Raw genomic sequence first — 22754 nt, 5'->3', positions numbered from 1 at the left:
TTGCAGCTGTTAGCAGTCACGAAGCAGTGCGGGCGCCGGCCGGCTGCGTGCCCGGGGTCCGAAAAACGCTGCCGCTTTTCTCCCCGGCGGCCGGGATCTCCGGGCCGCGATCGGGGAGGGCCTTGGGACCCCGTCCCGAGGAGCGGGCCTCGGGGCGCCGCGGCGGAGCGCGGGCGGCAGCGGCAGGACGGAGCCCCGCGCCCGGGAGGGAGAGAGGGGCGCTCGCAGCGGGGCGGCGTGCCGCCGCAGTGCCCGGCCGCCGGCGAGAGGGGTGCGGAGGGGCCGAGCCGGAGAGCGGCCTGTCGTGCGGCACGGGGGTGCGGTGCCAGCTCCCTGCTGTTCTGCGGGGGATCTGCGTGCAGACGCTCTCCTTGTTCGCGATAACATGGCGGCCGCGGGTCGCTTCTCCTCGCTTGAGGCTACAGCTGCGGGACGCGGCCCTGAACGGGATTCCCGGAGAAGTGAAAGGCGGCCAGAGGGCAGCGTGCGGCGATGCTGGTGGAGGTGCGCGGAAGAGGAGCTGTAAGGAGCCTGCAGGAAACCTTTGTGTCCTGTGCAACCTGGGTGTTTCCAGGATAAGGCTGCACCAACCCGGGTGTGCTTCGGCATCGCGGCTTTGCACTCAGAGAACCGCAGAGCTGCGGAGACAGTCGGGCACCCGGCTCCTCTTTAAAAACGAGGAGGAAGCAGGAAGTTTGCAAGCGATTTGAGAGACAGTTGCACAGTTTCCTTCCGAATTTGCTCTGAGAACCCCCAGTAAGTATCCCCATGCCTCAGTAATGTAAGAAATGGCCTCCCTGCTGTAGGAGAGAGGTTGGTCGTCTCCAAGGCACTTGAGCAGGTCGGAGTCTCGGCTCTGGCTACGCTGCAGAATGCCATCAGAGCAGTTGTGCCTTTGGTGCAATGGACAGAATGATGCCTTGAGCTGCCTCCCATCTCTGTGCACCTGTCAATCAAAGAATTAGATTTGTGTCCTGGTAATCATTACCCCAAACAGGTCTGTGCGTTGTGGAGTTTTTTCCACCAGGATTTTCCCCCTGCTCTAATTTTACCAATAGACCAACTTGGAAGGACCAATGGCAGCGAACCAGTGCAAAGACAGCTCATGCTGATTTCTTTCTCTTAACTGGTGTGGAATACAAGTTGTACTGATAGAAACCCTTTTGGCAAACTAATTATGCGTGAGGGTGTTACATTAACTGTACCCCTACACTTGAAATAGTGTATTTTATGTGGACAAAATGTATGTCCTTTGTGCTCCAAGACTCTGTCCTGGAGGACTTTGCTAGACAAATACCACAGAAGCATTACTCTGTACGTTGCTTCAAGTAGAGGAAGGATGTACATCTCTACAAACATGGCATACTTGTATAATCAGGAGCAAGGCAAGAGTCCCTGCCAATTCTGGTCTGCAGATCATGCAGTTATTAAGCCAACCTGACATGAGAGTTTTCTCCCTGGACTTGCGGAGTTGCTAAACTTTCTAGCTTGTGCATTACCTTTGCACTGCCCTTTTTTGCTGAAACAGAACTTTTACTGCCAAAAAGTCACTGAACCAAACATGCCATAAAGAGTGCAAACGTTGGGATGGCTGGGGATTTTTTTTTTAATTTATTATTACTTATTTTTCCAGAATATAGAGAGAGGGGGCCATTGAATGTTCTGTAGCGTTCCTGTTCTCAGTGCCTGCTGAAGAGAACCCTCTTTACCTTTTTTTTCTCTTTTTTTCCTTTTACCGACCAGCTAACACATGAGCCACGCTGTCTCCAAGAAGTCTCTAACTACATGCCATAATAATTTTGCCCTATGTCATCTTCTCCTGCCTGCTCAGAATGTGGAACGTGGCAGAAACCCCTACGTTGGGTATTTGTTTTAACAGATGTCCCCCACTGTTTTAGAACAAGCAGTATTTCTCTGTCCTATGGAAAACTATGGAAGCAGTTTTTGTAAGTGGGCTGTGATAGCTACTTGGTAAGAGTGTCAGGTATTGAAAGAAATAAGTTCAGCCGTATTTCTTTTTTTTCCTCTTTATTTATTTATCTATCTATTTATTTTTTAATGCAGAATCATTCAGGTAATGGTTGTGAAGCAAAGTTTTTCAGAGAGTAAAGAGATTAACCTGCACACATGCTAAAAATCTACAATCTTAGTGCCTGGGCAATTTCACATTATGTTGCTACATATGTAGAAAACAGGAATTTACAGTATTTGTAAGTGAGGAAGACTTGTAGCTGCTAGTCCATGTTTTAGGAACTGGTTTACACTGTAGGCTGTAAATGAAATGGAAAGAAAAGCATAAAAATACCAACACACCAACCCATTCTCCCCCAGAATTTGGGAACTCTCAGCAAGCACACTGGAAAAGGAAACTCTCTAAGTGAGAGTGGGCTTCTGTCCTTTATCAAAGGTGCTGGGGATATCTCTCGCTTTGGTGGCTCATGCTCACTGATCACAACAGCCTGGACAGTGAAATCCGAGCGCTACATCTTTCAGGGGAAATGGTCTTGCCTGCAAGAAGGTCTGTGGGGCTATATGCATTAGAGTGTTATGCATATAGTAGGTACAGCACTTTGTTCTGTATTCTTGGGATTTTTAAAGCTGACAATATGTACCTTATACCACCACACTCATCAGTTTTGTGTTTTGTTTTCTAAGGTGTTGCTTAACTGGATTATGCAGTCCTTACCTTGGGCTCAGCTCTAGCAAACTGAGAGCATCAGTCACGTTTATTGGAAAGAATTCTATTCCCCAAGTTGCTTAATGCTTAACATTTTGCTGATCTCAGGGAAAAATCAAGCACTGCCTCTCACAGCAAGGACACTGTAACATGTAACCCACATAGCAGAGGGTATTTCTATCAGAACCAAGTTTGCTTACTCTAGAGAGATAAATCACCGAAGCTATATTTATTTCTTTCAGGATTATGTCAAGTTGCAGTGTCTTATTATCTGATACACTGTTCCCCTCCTCCCGTATTTCCACGAAATCTTGGTGTTCCTAGTGTTATGCTGTTGAAAAGTGTCATGCTAAGTTTAGGTTGTATTTAACCATGCTGACACTTTGACTGGTACATGTGGTCCTCCATAACTTTTCTTAAGGGACAACTAAGGGGAAGCAGAATAGCTTACATATTAATAGAGCCTTACTATCTTCACCATGGTTATAAATCTAACAAAGCTGTAACAGGGAGCAGTAGCAGAGGGAAGAGAAAATCAGTTCAGGACAGGGTAAAATATGGCTGTAGCATGCTTTTTTTGTCTGTACCAGAAGGGAGATTTACTGAAATTAAACCTCAGATCTGTTTTGCCTTTTTTTTTTTGGCAAGGAATAGCTGTAATCCAGAACTTATGTTCCATTCAGTGTGTTCATTTGGTTGGTCTCGTGTCAGTTATTCTCCTCCAAGTCCCTGTAACTGCTGCGAGAAGAGCAACAAATTTGTCTTCTTTCAATGTATGGACCATTTTTCCTATAGAATAATTAGGGTGGGTGATAATCACGATGTAATAAACATTGTGCTCTACCTGGAAAAACCTGTTGAAGAGCAGAAGGAAGAGTAATGAGGGAGATGGAAGAAACAAACAAACAAACAAACACCAAAAAAACAGGAAAGACGATAGATTAATTTTGGAGTGGGTGGAAAGGAAGATCCAATGTGTCAGCACTGTTCAGTGGCATGACAGAGATCCAACATTCACTGTGCTTCTGCAGGCAGACGTGGAAATGGCCTCAGACATGGGCCCTAATGGCCTGCCGTGCATACCTGGGCAACCTGCTTTTGTGGTATGCATTAATTCACGCTTGCGCGATCCACTTAGCTGGTCTTTTACAACCGAGGCTCTCCTAACAGCTGAGTTACTGAAGCAGGAAATCTCAGCAGCTACGAATAAACACTACGGCCAGAGCTGTGCTGCTCCGACATTTCCACCGGGGGGCAGAAGTATGTGCCTGTTAATCAGCGCCTTCTTGTGTGAAGCTGTTAAATTCTCACCTAATTTGAAATTCTTTACTAAGTGCTGTCTAATTCAGAGCTGGCTGGCTGCCATAGTCAAGTAAGGAGTGGTTGTGCTAGGGTGTTGGTTTTTTTTGTTTGTTTCACGGCGTTGTTAAATGCCGTGTTAACAGGTGTCCTTTTGAGATTCATCTTGTGTCTGGAAAACCTTTTTACATTAGGAAAGTTTTTGTTTTTCAGAAGATCTATGTTGCTCTGCTGCAGTATTTTGTCTGGCACACCCTACTTAAACATTTCCCTCCAGGTGCTCAGAAAACATGCTCACTTTCTCTTCTGCGTCCGCCTCCAGGGCTGGCCCCATGGGATAACCCCTGGCAGGGCTGTTTGTCCTGCTGCCATGGGGACTCCCACTAGTTGTCATTAAAAAGCAGCACTTGGGGCCTGCTATGTGACCTGTACCTTGAGGGAAGCCTGTGTCCTGCTGTGATCTCAGTTCCTTCTGAGCAGAGAGAGCAATACCAGCACCCAGCTGAAGTGAGAAGTTGCTGCAACAAGTCAAGTTTAATTCAGTCAAGTGATCTTTGTGCAAGGTAATAAAGATAAAAGTTCCGAATGGCCACACTTAGCTAAACTGCATTTCTAGACTAATTCTTTGCAGTGAATCCAAGGTAAATCAGCTCAAAGAAAGAGCAGGGAGGCAGGCCAGCAAGAGACCTAAGTGTGCCTTCAGGGCAGTAGCACAAAGAAACTGGAGGGAGAGAGAGCTGCTCATCTGGGATTAGTGAGCGGGAGGAAGGTTCTGCTATTTTATTTACTAGCTGAGCAGTGAGGCAGTGGATTCTTTTTCTGAAAGTGGTGAGTACGTTCCTGATGTTGAAGTGTGTTTAAACTTATTCCACACCAAATACTGCAGAATAACTTGGTGTTTACTAGGCTATGCTCCTAGCCTTCCAATAGAGAGCATTTCTTTCCATAGAGAATCAAGCTGTGAATATTTTAATATGTCATCATCGTGATCACTGAATAGAGCAGGAATATCTTGGCAGGAGAAAGAAACGGCTGTAATTGAAGAGGATTAAAGGTGTGTCAGTGTTGGTTTTATCTGATGCTCTTTCAAATCAAAGTCTATCTGTTTGTAAGCAGGTTGTTTCTTGTATAGTTTCTTTAGTTTATTGGTAGTTTAGAAATACACGAGTCTTGTGTAATATTAAGAGGGGCTTTAACCTATACATTGTAAAGACTTGTACTAACAAGGTTCCAAGCGGAGAAAATCAGATTACTTATCTGTGTCACTGCTTTGCCACTGACCCTGACAGTTTAGTGGTGATTTATTATTTCTGGCATGCCTTCCAGACCTGTTAGCAGAATGCTCCAAGCAGAACAACCCTGAAGTTTTTAGGAGTCCCTAGAGAACTGCACTGAAAGCCATTTCCTCCATCCGTATCATGTATCAGTCACAGCATAGAGAAACACTTTCAGAGCAATGCTATCTAACTTGCTCCTTTCTTTTAATGCAGTTATTTCTTCAACATGACATTCAGGTCTGTGCTTTGCCTTTCACCATGACACGTGGGCCAACCTCACATCTGTCCTGCAGCGTTCTGGGCTTGACTTGGCAGGTTTCTGCTGAGCATGCTTGTTCAGTGTTTGCTTCGTAATCAAACGTGTGGGTAGCAGAACTGTTCTTTTCAGAAGAACTATGCATGTGCTTAAAGTAAGTATGTGTTAAAGTGCCTTGGGGCTTACAGCCAAGATGACAAATGCAGAATTTAGTTCTAAACAAGGTGTTCTTAAAGATTTCTTCATTGCATCCCACCCAGAACATTTGGCATGTTACTGGGATGTGGAGCTTAAAAGAGAAAGAGAAAGGTGCCAGAGAAAAGAGAAATGCCCAATGTTAGTACTGCTGATGATTTGAGTCGCTCAGGGTCACAGATTTGCCTGTCATTGTGGTAAAAGGATTAATCTCTTTGGCTTTTAACTTCCTCCAGAGATCCTTCATCCTGTAGTTGGTATGCTGGAGAGGAACTAGTCCTCACTCTTACTTTGTACATCTGCTTGGAGGAGAGGCAGATACTTTGTTGTAGTTTTCGTATTGGACATCTTGCTAAGATTGTGTATAAGACCAAAGCAATGAGCTTGGAGTCTGTGATTGTCTATCTATCCCAGAAATGCTTATGTGTTCTTTGTTATCTGAGATGAAAATAAGGTTCTTTAGTTGCAGATGAGCTTTTTGGAAGTACTAGAAGTTTTGTGTGAGAGTAGGATGCATGTGTTTGGTGGTTTAGACTGAAGGTGTGAAGCACATGCATAAACTAAAAGTTTATTACAACTGTCATTACAATTTTTTTTTGCAGAAGGATGACAACCTTGCTTTTTTATGTAACAGACTTTACTTATGAATGGGAGCATTGGTCCTGAAATCTGTATGTGTGTGAACTTTGCACTGTCAGCTAACTTTCCCAAATGCTACTGTGTAGACAAGCTCTTGGAACAAATACTGTTTCCAATGAAGTAAAACTTGGTACAGCTGATCTAGTGACGTATAAGCCTGGATTAAAATGGAAAGCATTGTGAGTTCACCCGTGCCTTGCAGGCAGGATCATATGTTTTTCAACTGGCATAGCCAAAAATCTGTTTGTACATAGATATCATTCCTTCCCAGTGGTAGTTGGTGAACAGATTCTGTTCTACATTCCAGAGGTTTATAAGGGAGCTGGTGTCCCTGTATCCAACACACTTCATCTCTGAAGCCTGGGCTGTTGGTCTGACTTGGAATAAGGACACATTCATTCCAAAGTGTGTGATCCCCACTGCCATAAATATCTTTGTTTTATGTTGGTTTTTTTGTTTGTTTGTTTGTTTTTGTATTTAAATTGGTGTTTTGCTTTGTTTTAATGAAAGGATCACTGTGATTATGTTGTCTATTTTAATTCAAGTGACTTTCCATACCCTATGGGGTTAATTATTTCCCCTGGTTTAAAAAAAAAAAAAAAGACTGAAAATTGCATGCAGTTTCCTAGACTGAATTTCATTCAGACAGATGAGTGTCTTGGTATTGCTACCAACTGCTGCTAAATTCCAGTGTGTTTGGGAGGTCTTATATGTTAAACCTAAAATGCGAGATTCAAAAAGACTTCTTACTTGAGTTTGTGTATAGTTTGAAGAATCCAGATTTTAATATTCAGGGAGAAATATATAGCACATATGTGCTTTATATCTAACTGGAAAATCTGAAAGCACTTCAGTTAATTAAATTTCCTCCACATCCCTGTGGGCAAGGTAAAATGCATAATATCCAAGGTTTACATCACTTTCCAGAAAATGTAGTTGCCTAAGGTATTTAAGAGTTGCATTTATTTATTAAATCAGTACCCAGACCCATTTGTGTTACGTTTGAAGAACTCGTACCCCTGAAATGCCAGGAATTGGTGGTGGTTGCAGGAATTAAATGGTAAGGGTGATTATTCCCAAAGTTAAATTTCACAGTGTAACAGAGCACGAATTTATGGACTGAATGTCTATCAGTGAGGCCTTGTAACCATTTGAGGATCTTGGGGCTCCTTGTTCTTCTGGAATATTAGCTGTCAAGTAGTCACAGCCCTGCTTCACCTTGCCCGCAATTCCCCTTAGCACCATGTGTCTCTAAGGATTCAGTTTCACCACACAGGGTGAGCAGAAATAGCAGCTTACTGTCACTGAAAAGGGAAAATCCACGTCCCTCATCTCAGTCCTCCCTTTCTAGCTCTGTGGTTTTGCTTCTTACCATCTACTGCTGTTAGCACTTGTTGGATTCCTCTGCAAGCCAGTTTAGCTCACAAAAGCAATAAGGGGAAAAAAAAAAAAAGTAGTTCTTTTGACTACATAGGTAGCTAGTAGTAAATAGTATGATGCAAGAAGAGCAAAGCCATGAACCCATGATGCCAGCTACTGGATCCCCACTCTGCATGCATCAAGGTATTTCCGACTCTCTGTAGTCCTATCCTGTAGACTGAATGCCTTTTAGTTGGACATTCGGATTGGAGTGTATTAAGATACTTAATATGCTTCTGGAACATCTTTCAGTTGAGTTTTATCGGAAACTCTGGCTTGTGGGCTTTCAGACTGCTCCATGATGCCAACCAAGTGTGGTAAGCGGGGACAGTTACACAATTAGTTTCCAAAGCATACCCCTATCCTCAGCTGAAACAGAGACATGGCCTCAGTGAACTGAATCAGCTCTGCAGGGGAAGGGTGCAGATGGCAAGCTAAGAGAGTAGGGGATGACCTGCTGTCCTTTGGCAGAAGGGAGCTGGATGACAGCTGACATACTTTCCAAATCTGAGTTCCTCGTGTCCACCTTCTGAACTACTTGATGCCAGCTCTGGTTCACTTAAAAAAGCTGACAGGTTTACAGATGAAAACTGCATGCCGTGCAAAGTGGGAAGACTTTAATTAAAAGTTCAAGTTGTCTTGCCAGCTGCAGAGTAAAAGTGTCCATTCAGGAAAATGGTGCAGGTGAGCAAGGATTCCTGAACTGTAAACAAGTGATTACATTATATTCATAGACTGGGGCAAGTTTTGGGCACGCATGTTGTTAGCTGTGTTTGATCTGATCATGCCTACACATAAAAATCAGTCCTGAAAGAATGCTTGCTGCACTGTGCTTTTTGAAAACTGCAGCTTGTGACTCTCAAGTAAAGTGATACCAGTGTAGAATGAGCTCCCAAATGGAAATCCATGGCCAAAAGTTTAAACAAATAGTATTGTAAGAACTGGAGCTGACGGAGCACACCACATTTTATTTTCTGTCTTGGAGTTGATAGCTATGTCTTTGTAACGGGTGACTGAAGCCTTTCAGAAAGATGGACAATAGCTTTCCTGTATGCAGGTTCTCTCATTATTAGAAATACACAGGTATTCTGAGTAAAGATAAAACAGTCTCCTTTCCCTTTTCTGCCAGTTTTCTTAAAAGGTGTAGAACATAAACATTTTTGATGGGACCCGCTCCTCTGTCCTGTGGTTTGAATGGGCCAACACTCTCTCTACACAAGGCATGATTACATTAGCCTTGTTTCCATAAGGAGCCAGATAAGAACAGGGAATCAGTATTAAGCTCCCAAAACTATGAGGAGGTGAACCAGATGCAAGGAAAAAAGGCACAGTAAATCTTTGCAGCACGCACCTTTCTTATACCTGCCTCATCAGTGGAGGTCCTAAGCCTTTTCAAAGACTCCATTTGTAGTTGATGGGATGAGATGAGCACTGCAGAACTGGGATTCTGCACAGCCTATGTCATGGCCTGAGAGGCACTAAAGGAGCATAGGACTCAGTACCTTGCTACCTAAACTCTTTCATGGATCAGGTTCTAAATTAATTGGCAAATTTTTCTTTTTAGACTCCTATCTAAGAAATTTGGAAACTTAACTGGGACATGGGAAAATAACTTGTTTTGGGAGAAAATGTTTACTAGTTAAGATTTGCAGTAGCCAATTTTCCATTGGAATTTAGTTTGCAGTGCTAGATGTTTCATGTTTTAATCTTCTTGCAGGCATGCTCCCATAACTGCATTTTGGAGCTAAAATATTTTTGCTTTTTTTGTTAATAGCTTAAATGGATTCTCCCAAAGAACCTGCGCCTACAGGAGAGTTCAAGTGTCAGCTATGTGGCCTAACAGCTCCATACACATACTATGGGCAGAAGCCACCCAACACACACTCTATTGTGTAAGTATAGTTTTTCATGTTTTACAGACTTCATTTATGCTCTCGGCATTGGAAACCTTGTGCTGCAGAATAATGTTTGCTGATTTAACCCAGTTATGTGCCATATTGACCATGAATCTTAGGTTTGGTACATAGTGATTTTCTTTTTACACAGGAAAGAAATTTTTTCAAGTGTCAATGTTGATAGCGAAAATAAAAATCAGCTTTCCTATCCTGCTTCAGTACTGTGGACAGACTTGTATTTTGCATATTTCCTAACTTAGTGGCCACCCTACAATTTACCATAATTTTCTTACTAGAATAGTATTGACTATCAGCACAACCTTTCTGGGAATAGCCTATACCTCACAGCTCTGTCAGCTGGGCAGCACATAAACACAGCATGAATCTCGTATGTATGGTAAATACACTTTTTAAGAACTGTTTGACATGTGGAGTTTTGAACAGCAGTGCTTTTTTTGCACTAGACAGTTTTTGGGCATTAAAGTGTGTGGCAATTAAGTACATATTTACTTTTTAGAAGACTTAAGCCTTTTCTGTCTGCCAAGCAGGGATAGTTTGACCAGAAACAATGAAGTTAGTGCTTTGTCTGCAGACATCATATTTACCACAAAACAAAGCACTTAGCTTTAAATGTGTGAGCAGTTCTTTTGAGGTCATCCTGGTTAACAAATCCATCAGGCAAACATATTCGGGAATGAACAGGAAATCAGGTGTATACTCTGTGTTTCACACTTCTAAGACCACTCTGTTTCTTATAAAGTTGAGGCAGCTGTTGATTGCCACCTACTTCAGCTGAGATTAGATTTGTTTTCCTTAGACAGCTGTATTTTTATCATTCCAAATCCCACAGTGCTATTGATTTTTCCTTTGTCCACTCAGAAGAGGAATGGACCTCCTTTGATCACATACTTTTGTAAAGAGTCTGGATTAAAGCTGAGTGTAAATCTTAATGCTAGGTTATCCAAGCTTGGTTTTAACATCTAGACTGTAATTGAATTGTTGAGATTCAAACAGCAAAAGAATAACGATGTAGCATAACACTTCTGTATGTGCATAAAAAATAGCTTTACGTACTGTCTTTAGTGATTTATTTTCTTGTCTACTCACTAGTTCTAAATGCAGTGCTACAGGAACCATATGCCAAACATGAAGGTTTGTACAATGGCCCGGACTCTATGCTGATGATGACTACATCAAGCTTAAAAATCTTGCAAAGGAAGCTTTGCAAAGATAATCCAGTGTTTATACACTGGAAGACTTGTTAAGGAGTTGATCTGCCATGTAAAGATGCCTGCTTCTTGCTAACAATGAAAGGGTGAAAGGCGTAAGCCATGCCTCTTTATGAGCGAGGGGGAAAAAGGAATGCACCTGCAGATGCTCATGTACATACATGTGTCTATATGCAGGCAATTAAAAGATGATAGTATGAGTTAACAGTATCTTTTAAATGTGTATTATACTCCATATTACTACAGAATTCAAGATTGATTTATATGCAGAAATAAGCCAGGCTTGCAGGGTGCCCTGTGAAGACAGACAACAAACTGACTTCTGCACTGTTTTGCCTAGAGCTCCCAGGAAGAATAAGGCTTTATCTTTCCCAAGCAGGTTGCCAATTTATTAATAAATGCAAATTATTAATAAATGTTTCTCTGATGCAAATTATTAACAAATGTACTCTCTGAAAACTACAGTCTCTGACACAAAGGAAGAATATATTGGATCATTGTAATGCTTTGTGCTATCAGCTCCTGCTTGCAAGTGGTGAGAACTATAGCTTTACAGCGTGGACATAATGAAGAGCAGGCTCTTTTTATTTTATATTTGGTGTATGCAGCTTTGGAAGAGAAATCCTACTTAAAGTTGTGCAGTTGAGGTAATAACTTGAGAAAGTACTAAAACTGGCTGTGTGAAAGAGTGCCTGTCATGAAAGCAGACCGTAAGGAATACTTGAAAGCAAAGCACTGAAAAAATGCCTAATAAGACAATGTTGAGATTATCATCAATTGCCCTAATCTTGAAAGCTAGATAGTGGAGTATTGTTGGCAGCAAGCAGTCACAATGCTGGTTTTGAAGAAGGGAGCTGCATAGCTGCTACATTGCATCATGCAACACCAGAGGGAAGACTGCCACCCTTTCAGCCTCCCCAATTTCCCTGTTTGAACCCTTCCCATACTGTGAGATTTACCTTTAAAAGTCTGAAATTATTCTCTTACAGGATTTTGGAAGACAGTTATGTCATGAAGGACCCTTTCACCCCCGACAAGGAGAAATTCCTCATCCTTGGGTCTCTGTGCAGTTTGTGTAGAAGAAGTGTGTGTGTTGGTGCAGTAAGTAACAAACAAAACAAACTTCTTCAGTCATTTCTTTTTGTTCCAGTCCAGGACCACACATCAAAAACCCAAACATCTTATTTTTAAGACTGGCTAACTGCATGTTCTTGTTGATTACCCTGTGGTAAAGCTAATAAATGGAAACAGTCAGCAACTTTATGTGCTATTTACTGAGGAGCACACTCCATCCTCTCAAACGTAGTGAAGACTCTTTTCTAATTTCTCAGCACATGCAAATGCAGGGGAGTTCACATACTACTTCAAGATCTTTAGGTTTCTTCTTATAGTATTGTAACAGTGGTAGATTTTTCCTGTACAGAGGATATGAACAACCATAGGTTTGCATCTGCAACGCAAGCTCACCGTTGTATTTGCAAGAGCTCATGTAGAAATTAAACAGAGAGGAGAGTTGTGCAGTGCTGTGATAGCTCTCTAAAGAAGAACGAATTTGAATAGCAGCCAGCACCAACTTTAAGCTATGGAATCTGAGCACAGTCCAGAAAAGTGGTATAAAATTTCAGTTGTCTTAATAACTTCTCCTCGGTGCTGGTCTGGTCCCTTTGTTTGCTGTGAGTTCAAAGCAAAAATGAAGACAGTTATTACACAGTTATCACTGTCTGGAGGCTGTACTGTGCTTCTTTAAGGCAGTACAATTAATGAGAAAATTCAGGTTCTACTCCTTTCCCTCAGCATGTCAGTTTTGTGGCTGAAAGAGACCTGGAACTCATGGAGTGGTCAGGATGCATGGATGAGTCAGCCCAGGAGGCAGCATCACCTGATCATTTAAATGGACTACAGCATGTATTTGTTCAACCAGATGCCACTGCCCTGAGAGCAGCCAAATCCTGGCCTTTCTTTCAAAGTGGTCATTCCTTATCTCAGATCAGTGTGCTTAAATCTGGAGTGCAGCTAATAGCATGTATCTGAGCACACCTTAATCTTAAGTGTCAGCTTTAGCAGTTTTCAAATTCAGCCTTTTCAGCCCTTTCTTTGTTTGCTCTTTGTAGGGACTAGCTTCAGAGACATGACTCTTTCCAAAAGTAGCTAGTAGTATGAGTTTAAAAACAAACAGCCAAATGAAAAGAAAAAAATGAAAGACATGCACTTGGTAAAGGTGTGGAATTTTTTTCTCATGTTTGGTGGCCATTTTTCTGGTAGGACAGAGCAATACTGTTGGCATACTCAGAGCAGGAAGTGAGATAATATGGGCAGCTGAGACAGCTCATATGCCAATGCCAGACAATTTAGGTGTTGGAACTGAGGAAATTCTTCTGAGATTAAAAATAAAGGTCAAATTATGCTCACAGAATTTGGAGGGAGAAACACAGCTGAGACTCTTGGACAAGTTTAAGCGTTATTCTGATTTGCAGGGAATTATTACTGAGCATGAATTTATTACACTGCTCTAAGAGGAGTGTGAAATTAGCACTTTTCTCCTGATTATGTTTGTGTACCATTTCTGAAGTCTCTTCTGTCATGTCAACGAAAGAAAAACCACAAAAAGATCAGATTAGCATTTGCAACTGGGATTTGTTTTTCTTTTTAGAACTACCTGAGGATTCCTATGGGAATCAGATGAAGCCCCAGTGCTGAACTCAAGTTTCTGGAGACAAGTAGCTTAAGGCAGTTGTGTGCGTGTACACAGTGTGGAGGTAAAGCTGACATGTGAGCAAGGTCTTCCTTGTGGCAGTGAATGTCCCTGTCTGGGCTGGTGGTTGCCTCACTCACACACAAACAGCCAAAGTAATAGCAAGCATATGGGCAAGTGCAGATCACATAGTTAGGGGTAATGAGCTTGATTCTTGCCCTAACAAGTCAGGTTTACCCCTCCTATGTAATTGCACAGGATTAGTAACTCAGGCACACTTTGGGCAAACTTGAGCTCTTTTTGCTATTTGCATTCACAATTCAAGTGTGTTGAACTTATGAAGGATTCAACAGATATTTTCAAGTCTGGCAATCAAATCTATCAGAAATATTGAGGTACAGCCTCTCAGTGTCCTGCCATGCAGTCTTCCTCTTCTGAATGTGGGTGTGTTTTTTTATTTTAAAAGGTTTAATAACAGTTTCAGATAATCTAGAGTGTGACAGCATAGAAGACATTAGCAATGAATAGTAAAAGCCTCTTTTCAAACTTCTTGTATCTTTTAACACTTCTTGTGCCTATTTTAGCTGTTGTGTAAATATGTCAGGCATTTACTTTTTGTTACCTGAGACTTCATTATTCCCCTAATGGTATCACTCAAAGCAAAATCATAATCATAAATTATTGAAAATAAATTCCTTACCAAACTGGCCAGGCCAGATAGTGAATCATGCATATAACTATGGTTTCCAAATCTATTTAGCAATGCTGCTTAGGTAACATTGAAAGAGATCTGCAGAAATGATAATTACTGCTTTAAACACCCACACCAAAGTAGGTAAATACATACTATTTCTCTTTCATGTAGGGAAGATTAGAGTGTAGAGAGGTAAAAATTTATCCAAGGCAATAGAGAGAGCTATAGTTAGGATAATATCTCTGTGGGTTGTTTCTGGTTCCTGCTATTGCTTGACCCAACTACATCAACTGAGCCTTACGCTGTTTCCACGATGTTATAACATAGGAATTGAAAGTAAGAAAATCATGTTTTCTTGGTCCTCGTTGGCAAAGAGGCTGGAGCAATATGGTGGAAAGCTGCCTGTGACAGGTTGAGTTAACATTTCTCTGTTAACTCAAAATATAGTACTAGACTAACGCGTAGTGAAAATAAGACTTGTCTGATCCTAGGTTTAGCAAAGGGATTGGATTTAATTTGCTAGCTTTTGTATCTTAGAGTGAGATTTTAGGCTTTTTTTGGGACACCCCGCACTAGCGGAAGTGTCTTTACAGCTGCTGTGCCAGGGGAAGTCAAGATTTATGTTCTATATGATGTTCATAAACCCACGTCTTCAGATAGTCTCTAAAGTCTCACTAAGTTATTTTGCAGTCAACTTACATTGTACTCACTCTACTGAACCAGTCTTTAGCACATTATTGATAAATAAGTTTGGTACAAATGGAAGTAATTCTAATGATTGTTTTAAAACATGCCAAAAAAACCCCAAAACACTGCAAAAAGTAGGATAACAAAAATATTTTTAAAGTCTTTATAAAGACTTAGTTCCTTTTTCCTGTTTCTTTTTCATTAAAGGGGAGAGGAAATGATGTAATGTGATCATGTTAGTCATTTAAAGCAGGCATTTCCTTTTATTGCAACACTTACTAAAAATAGGTTTTAAACACTTATAAGAAGCTACTTTTAAAGAAGAAATGATGAAAGGGGGCAATTTTCATCTGTTACTGCTCACTGTAGCAGGAGCTGAGTAGACAGTGACCTTGGACATGATTGTAGGTATTAAGTGATAAACATAACACTACAACTGCTTTCCACTCAATTTTCAGTCATGCAGGGTCAGTCCTGAAGAAGGTTAGGCAGACTCTTTCCTTTACATAGGGTTTCCTTCATAAGTGTGCTAAAAATAATGCCATTATCTGTATTTTTGACACAATCCATGTGAGAAGAGAAATAAACTCTGTCAGTTAGCTTTGACAGCTCAGTTTTGCCCGAACTGAATGAAAATGCCCCCTCCTGACTTGACTGTGGTTGTGGTAAAACATACTAAGGAGTTAAAGAATTGTCTAGTTAAGGATGGAGTCCTGTCAGGACAGTGATCAAAGGAGGGCTTGGATATACATACTGAATGTAATTTGTAGCAGGTAGGCTATGTTATCCCATGACTGAGAGAGGAGTCTGAGGACTCCATCCCTGGAGGTGTACAAGGCTGGATTGGATGGGGCCCTGGGCAGCCTCGCCTGGCATTAGATGTGGAGGTTGGTGGCCCTGTATGTGACAGGGGGGTTGGAGATTCATGATCCTTGTGGTCCCTTCCAACCCTGGCCATTCTGTGATTCTGTAAAGGTGTGTGTACCCGCAATCCGGATGCGTGTGGTTCATAGGCATGATTCTGTGTAAGCCCCATAAGTAGAAATCAGCAGAAGCTGTCAGCTCATTTCAGCTAAAAGAATGCAAATTGAGCACCTGTATGTCTGTGAGGAGCTTGGTCTTAACATCTGAGTTTCTCATCTGCAGAGTGGGGCAAAAGCCTCTCCCGCCTTTGCCACTGCTGAGCAGTATCCTTAGGTGCAGTGGCCATCCCTATGGAGCCATGAAGTTAACCTGAGGGCCTGGGGAGCTGTGTGCCATATTGTAATACAAGCAACAATAGCAGGGCCAACTTACACTCTAATCCTCCCTTTTTAACTGGCAGCTTAATGTATTAAGGATATCAAAGGTCAAAAAACAATAGGCTGTGAGACCATGCAGGGGGCTTTTCAGAGGGCCTCACACAACTCTGAATGTGAAAAAGCGTGACAACTGGTGCAGAAAAGGACAATAGATGGAGAGAATTTGTCACACAGAGGCAAGGAGACTGTAATTTTGATATAATCGAGTGGTACCTACTGTTGAAGTGCGGAAGGTGAGTGACAAGGGAAACAAAAGTTACAACAGAAATGCAAAAGTATCCAAACCATGTTCTTAGAGAAAGGCCAGCCACAAACCATCGTGGCAAGAGGAAAACTTTGCCTGAATAGCAAAACCCTTGAAATCTACTGCACCCAGAAAGATGTCCTGATCCATCTGAACTGATGTCTTTATTCATGCTTAAATCCCCAAGAATAATCCATCAGTAACACCGCTCTAGCTTACTTATTAAATCCTGTTTGGAATTTAGTGATCAGCACGCCTGGAGAACCAAGAACTTCAGTCTCACTGCAGGGCAAAAGAGTAACACTTCAATAAGCTTCTCCTCCAGTTGTCTGAACTCTGCACTGCAAATAGATTAAAATATTCCAGCAATTTCCCTTCTTCCCATTCAATAATTCTAGCATCTGGTTAGAGCTAACTGTGTGGAAAATAAATATGGGGTCTGTAACACTCTTTAACTAAATTAGATGTGAACTATGTCAGATCACAGAGCCATTCCATTTCAAGGGCAGGAAAACGTCTTTGAGCACAACAGATTCTAATACTTTGCCTTCAGTAACTGCAGCAAGGGATGTCCACTCAACCTTTAGTACGATGCATGGTTTTGGTTTTTAATCAGCGAGTACATTTATTCAAGGTAAAAAAGGTTAATGGGTGAAATCTTGGTTAAAGGATGAAATCTCAGTTGAATTGTCTCAGCTGAATTAAATTCAGTTAGCTATTCTGATTACTGGACATCTCTGTGATATTCATATAATATACTTTAAGTATTCTCCTAGGAATATGCAAACATGCAAATTACAAAGACAAGTTTTCAGGTAGTTGTGGAAAAATATGCAACTGAAGTCTCAGGGCTTACTGTTTCTGACCTACATTCTTTGTGCTTGACTTTGCCTTTCTGCCATTTCATGGAAATTGACAAGAAGAGCTTTCTGAAACTTCAGATCTCAAATGCCAGTTCAGGAAGCGGAAAGATCTTCCCAGCAGGGAGAAATCTTGGGGAGATAAATGAAGGTTTAGCAATAGAGAACTTTGCTGTTTAGGTGAAACCCACAGAATCTGTTACTCCCAGAAAGATGTTCTGATCTGTCTGATGTCTTCATTCCTGTTTAACTCTTCAGGAATAATCCATCAGCAACAGCAGCTTGGCTTGGCTTACCCATTACACCTTGTTTATAATTTAGTGATCACACGAGGAATGATTCTTGAAGGAAAAAGTGAACTGCAAGGAGATTGGTAACTGTTTACTATAGCACTGAGCTGATGAAGGTCAGTTCTTTAAAATAATTGTTTATTTGGTTAGCTTTTGTTACAGTCCAGTTTTTATTTTTCACTCAGTACCTCAAGTAAGATGTTAGAATTACTGAATAGAAGAAGCAAAATTGCTGGAGTATTTTAATATAGAAGAATAATTTAATTCAGAATGAAGATTCTACATATAAAGGTGGTTTAATGAGAGTGGAACTTAAGCAGTTCCATTTTGTGTATCCAGCTAATACTGTTTTCTTTACAGGAATGTAGTCTGTTCTACACTAAAAGGTTCTGCCTCCCCTGTGTGAATGAAAACTTACAGGCTTTTCCTTTGGAAATACAAGAAGATATGGATAAAAGGAAGCCCCAGTCAAAGTCTAAGAAAAAAATGGATTCAAGAACATAAATACTGAAAGACCAAGAAAGAGAGACAGTTCTTCGGCTGAGCTTTCTCCTCTCTCCTTTTTAAGACTATCATGTTGCTCCTTTTGAAGTAGTGACCTTCATTAACTCACTGCTACAGAACACAGCTACACGTTTCCCACTGGCTTGGCTTCAAGCATCACCGTGCAGCAATTGCAGCACCAGCAGAATGGCCTTAGGGTGCTGGAAAAGCAGAAGGAATGTCAGAAAGGCCTGTTTGTTGCCTTATCAAATGCATGTAGTAAAAAACTGAACAGCTTAAAGCATAGGAACTGTATCCCAGTTTTCCATTTGCTGTTTTAATGTTTTGTATGGTTCTTGATAATCCTACAGTGTTATGAAAAATCTGAGAGATTTATCTGACTGAATTCGCTATACGTCCAAGAATGTAAGTAGCAATTGTTAACCTGCCATTGTTAGCTTGGTAAGATTACAGTGAGGAAGGAAGTCAGAGCTTTATTTTTAAGTCCAAAATGAAACTGGTGGGACAGAATGTTATAGATGGCCACAGAAATATCTAAATTCAAAATTCCTGTATCAGTACTATCACAGAAAGTACATGCTTTTATAATGGCAACACTTAATTTTTTTAAAATAATAATTTTTAAAAGGATACAAATCTGCAGTCACTTTGCACTCAGCTTTCCAGTCCGTCTCTGCACAGTGATAGAAGAGGTTACTTTGTCTAGTTTAATATGGAAATCCAGCTACTGAAGTCAATTATTTTCTGAAGCGGGCAATTGAACAATCAGGATTTGAGAAACATAGTTTTAGTAAAAAATATATATATAAAAAATTGCTAGGAGAAAAAGCAATTTCTTTAGTCTGTATATTGGCATCATGAATGTCTGTGTTGACTTTGCCTTAATTACAAGGAAGATTTATATGCTAATATAGTCAATCAGTCACACACCTTGAGGATATGTCCAGAGTGCTCCATAATCTCCGCATTCATGCTTTTATTATTAAAAATATTTTATTTTTTTTTATTCATGTTTTTTTGGTCACTGGTTCAGAACCAGTATCAGTGCCTCGGTTAACATTGCTCCTTTTCTCTACTCTTTCAGCTTTATCATTTGTTTTATACTTATGCAATCCTTTTAGGAGGATCAGCCATGTATCTGCTAGAAGAAATCAACATAATTTTGATGAGTTATTTTATGTTATTTAAGACTTTCTAATGTCCTGGAATCTTGCACTGTGTTTTTTACTGAACCTCATGTATTGGTTTCTGCTGTTGGAGAGTAGAATTGCTCCTCTAGTAACTGCAAGAAATCATGGATATATTACAACCTTTTTCAAGCTCTACTTGCACTTGAGTATGAAATGCATAGGTCTCTTTAATTGCCTAAAAAAATACTTGTTAGAACTCAACATTTCAGATTCCTTTCTGCAGTAATAAGAGGTTACTCTTTCAAATAAAGTGATGTGCATCTTGCTTAAAATTGGTGTTATTCAATTTCAGTTTCATGTTACACACAGCTTCTCCCCCCCCCTCCTTACTTAACACAAGATCCTATGGTATGTTTACACAGGCAAATGTCTTTCTAAAACGTTATCTAAGTTTTTATTTTCTTTATTTCACAATGTTTGCAGCAGGTTGTATGTTAACTCTTAGCCTGAAAGTAGGTTTTAAAAGCCTGGTGAGTGCAGTTCACATCTGAATGAAAATGTGCCTTTGGGCTGTGAGATACCTGAGGCCTGGGAGGTGCACCCACACGGTGCTGGGAAGGACCTCTGCTCTCTGAGCTGTTTTGCCTCTAATTCAACCTACTGTGTGCCCTTCTGTCATCTGTGATCCTTGTGCTAGGAAAGGAAAGCTGGCCTACCTGTGATTAGAGACCTCCTGTAATGACAGTTATTATCTGTGTCTGACTGTTACTGCTTGCATATTCTGCATTCTAATATTTCCTACTGAACGTGGGCATTATGCTCTCTATCACAATGTGTTGGTATATGTGTGATTTTACAGATTGAATGCTGTCATCGTACCTAAACTTACCACAGCTGAGCAGCCGTGAGTCCTTCTTTACAGGATGCACAAAGCCTTTACAGTTGGGTTTTATCAACTTCTCTGAGTACTGTCTTCTGCTGAGAATGAGGCCCTCAATCCTCCAGCACACAGATGATAAAAAAAAGTTTATTTACTCTGCTGTGATTTTCCTTCAGCACTGTTTTACCACTTCAATAAATCCCTGGGTTTGCAAAGGAAAGAATGCATATGTATGTTACGCACACATCCCTAACAGTTAATCTACAAGCATCCACACGTTCTAGATACTTCAAATAGTATTCTGTCATTAAAAAACCCTTGTAATACCAACACGTTATATAGTAAGCTTATGTTGCACTTCTTTTTAAAAACAGACATTTGTTGCCAGTCCCCACAGTAAATGCAGCCATTCCTACCAAAGCTCGCTTTATCCACTCTTGGTCACTAGTAGAAGTACTATCCCTGGTGTGAAGTTGAGCAGCTGAGTGCTTTCTGAAGCAGAGTCCTGGATATCAAATCAAGGGAAATTTGTTTGAATTATTCATTAACTAGAAGAGCACTCCTGCCACTGGTGCTGTCTCAGAAGGAGTGACGGCTGCCATGGTGTGCAGGCACATCACCACCACCTGCCCTGCACACCCGGGTTCTGACTCTGCACACGTTGACAGGAGCTGCCAGGTGAGGACGTAAGCTGTACAGGAGGTCAGAGCAGAACTATCTTAGTGTACTTAAAAGCTATCGATGCATGTATGGTCATTGGAAGGGATTCAGGTAAGATGTGGCAGCTGCTTCAGATAAAGTACAAGAGGCCACCAGCAGAGTGTAACAACTCTGCCAGTCTCAAAACCACAACAGTAGCATGACTTATTTTCTGGAAATGAAAGATCAGCACAAGTCATTTGGTTCATTTTAAAAATACTTTATTTTTTTTTTAAACCATTAAGGCAAAAACGTATTGCAAATTAATTGTGTTTACATTCAATCTTGCAGGATAACTTTTTTTTTTTTTCTTTTTAAAGCACAGAGGTTTCCAGCAGTCTCTATACAAACAGTGAATCCAACCATTTATGTTTTAAAGGAGAAGGAAACAAACAAAAAAAAAGACAATGTAAAAAAGTTCCAAGTTTTTTCATTCTATCTCGGTAGGCCGGTAACATCTGAGGAGCCATCATCACATTACACTAGATGTAACTTTTACATTCACGCATGTAAGTGACTTTGTCTTTCCTATAAGACCCTGTGAGCCCAGGGCTGCTGTTCTTTCCTGGAAATCCCGTCTGCATTTGGTCTGACAGAAAGACCCTCAGGAACCCAGAGGCACTGGGTGGGATTTCACTGAGAAACACATTCCATGGGAATCAGGTTTATTATTCCCTTCCAGAAATGCCAGCTCTTTGCAATAAAACACACCCCAAAATTCCTCTAAAAATAAATTAAAAAAAAAAAAGTGACTGGAAACAATGATTTGGGTTTTTGTTGTTGTTTTTTCTTCTTTAATATCATTATCTTGACATAATTAAACACTTATTTGCTCTACCGACTAGGATTTGGCAATGCTAACAAAAATGTGCTTTTTTTCTGTCGTAGCAGATAACAGACAATTTAACACACCATGAAGGGTTCTAACATCGTGACGTAATTGTTACATTCCTACAGAAAATCAGAGTGATTGTATAGTGAAATATCAGGAGCGATATGAAATGCAGCTCATCTGAGAAGCTGATACCACAGATAGTGTCAAACAGCAACAGGGGGGGTTCTTTTTAAAATCTGCACTATTCAGACTTAGATCAGCTTTGTTGTCACTAAGGAAGCCGGAAATGTTCTTCCACTTCCGAAACCAGAGGAAAATATCTGTGGCCACTGAGAGGAAGCCACGGCCTCCCACTGCCAGCCACCCCACGGGAGCTGCCCGTGCAGGGAGCGAGGTGAGGGATTTCGTTGAAGCAGCCTCTTCCCATTCTCTATGTGACTGTCGGGGACATAACGGCGCAGATGAGCGGATCTGCTCCATCCCCAGCAGCTCCGAAGAGCGCTGCAGGACCGACGGGGCAAAGGCGCCGCGTCTCCGTGAAGGCAATTCCGACACCGGGCAGCAAAACTTTCCTGTGGCACGCAGATGTGCCTGAGGTAGGGAAGCCTGGATGTGGATGGCTCTTTGTGTGGCAACTTGCATATGAATCACCCGGCAGTTTTGCTAATCTTACGATTTCCAATTACACATCACCAAAGAGATTTTGAATGTTTATACTGCACTCCTACGCAGTAGGAGGAGCGTGTGCCACTATTTTGGTTGGCTAATATTTACCACCACCATTTTTTTTTTTTCTCTTTCAGGGGTGAAGAATGCCGTAAAACTTTTTGCATTGTGCTGCTTTTTTTTTTTTTTCTTCTTCTTTTTTTCCCCTCCATAGTAGCAATTACAGCTCATGTGTATCCAACCTGAGAAAACATACCAAAATACTTAAAATGGCTTTTAAGTACCTTATGCCTGCTCTTGCAGTCCAGTTCATTCTTAAGGCCCAGCCTGTAAGGAGATTAATCTCTCTTGTGCCTGTAGCCTACCCCTGGGGCACAGGCAGCCCA

The 22754-nt window shown here is 41.2% G+C and overlaps 1 protein-coding gene across 1 annotated transcript; it reads left to right on the top strand.

Moving 5' to 3' along the window:
* Positions 1-270: 270 nt before the first annotated feature.
* On the top strand, positions 271-21183 carry CDPF1 (cysteine rich DPF motif domain containing 1). Its single transcript, XM_048952815.1, has 4 exons — positions 271-756; positions 9537-9654; positions 11876-11987; positions 18015-21183. The coding sequence occupies exons 2-4, from the start codon at positions 9542-9544 to the stop codon at positions 18156-18158; spliced, it is 369 nt and encodes a 122-aa protein (XP_048808772.1). The 5' UTR covers positions 271-756; positions 9537-9541; the 3' UTR covers positions 18159-21183.
* Positions 21184-22754: the final 1571 nt, after the last annotated feature.

This window comes from Lagopus muta, chromosome 1, assembly GCF_023343835.1.
Source record: "Lagopus muta isolate bLagMut1 chromosome 1, bLagMut1 primary, whole genome shotgun sequence".
Lineage (NCBI taxonomy): Eukaryota > Metazoa > Chordata > Aves > Galliformes > Phasianidae > Lagopus > Lagopus muta.
This window is presented reverse-complemented; position numbering and strand designations above follow the sequence as displayed.

Coding starts and splice junctions, on each gene's coding strand:
- CDPF1 (XM_048952815.1), top strand. CDS start 9,542: ATGGATTCTCCCAAAGAACCTGCGCCTACAGGAGAGTTCAAGTGTCAG. Junction 9,655..11,875: donor CCCAACACACACTCTATTGT/GTAAGTATAGTT, acceptor ATTCTCTTACAG/GATTTTGGAAGACAGTTATG. Junction 11,988..18,014: donor GAAGTGTGTGTGTTGGTGCA/GTAAGTAACAAA, acceptor TTTTCTTTACAG/GAATGTAGTCTGTTCTACAC.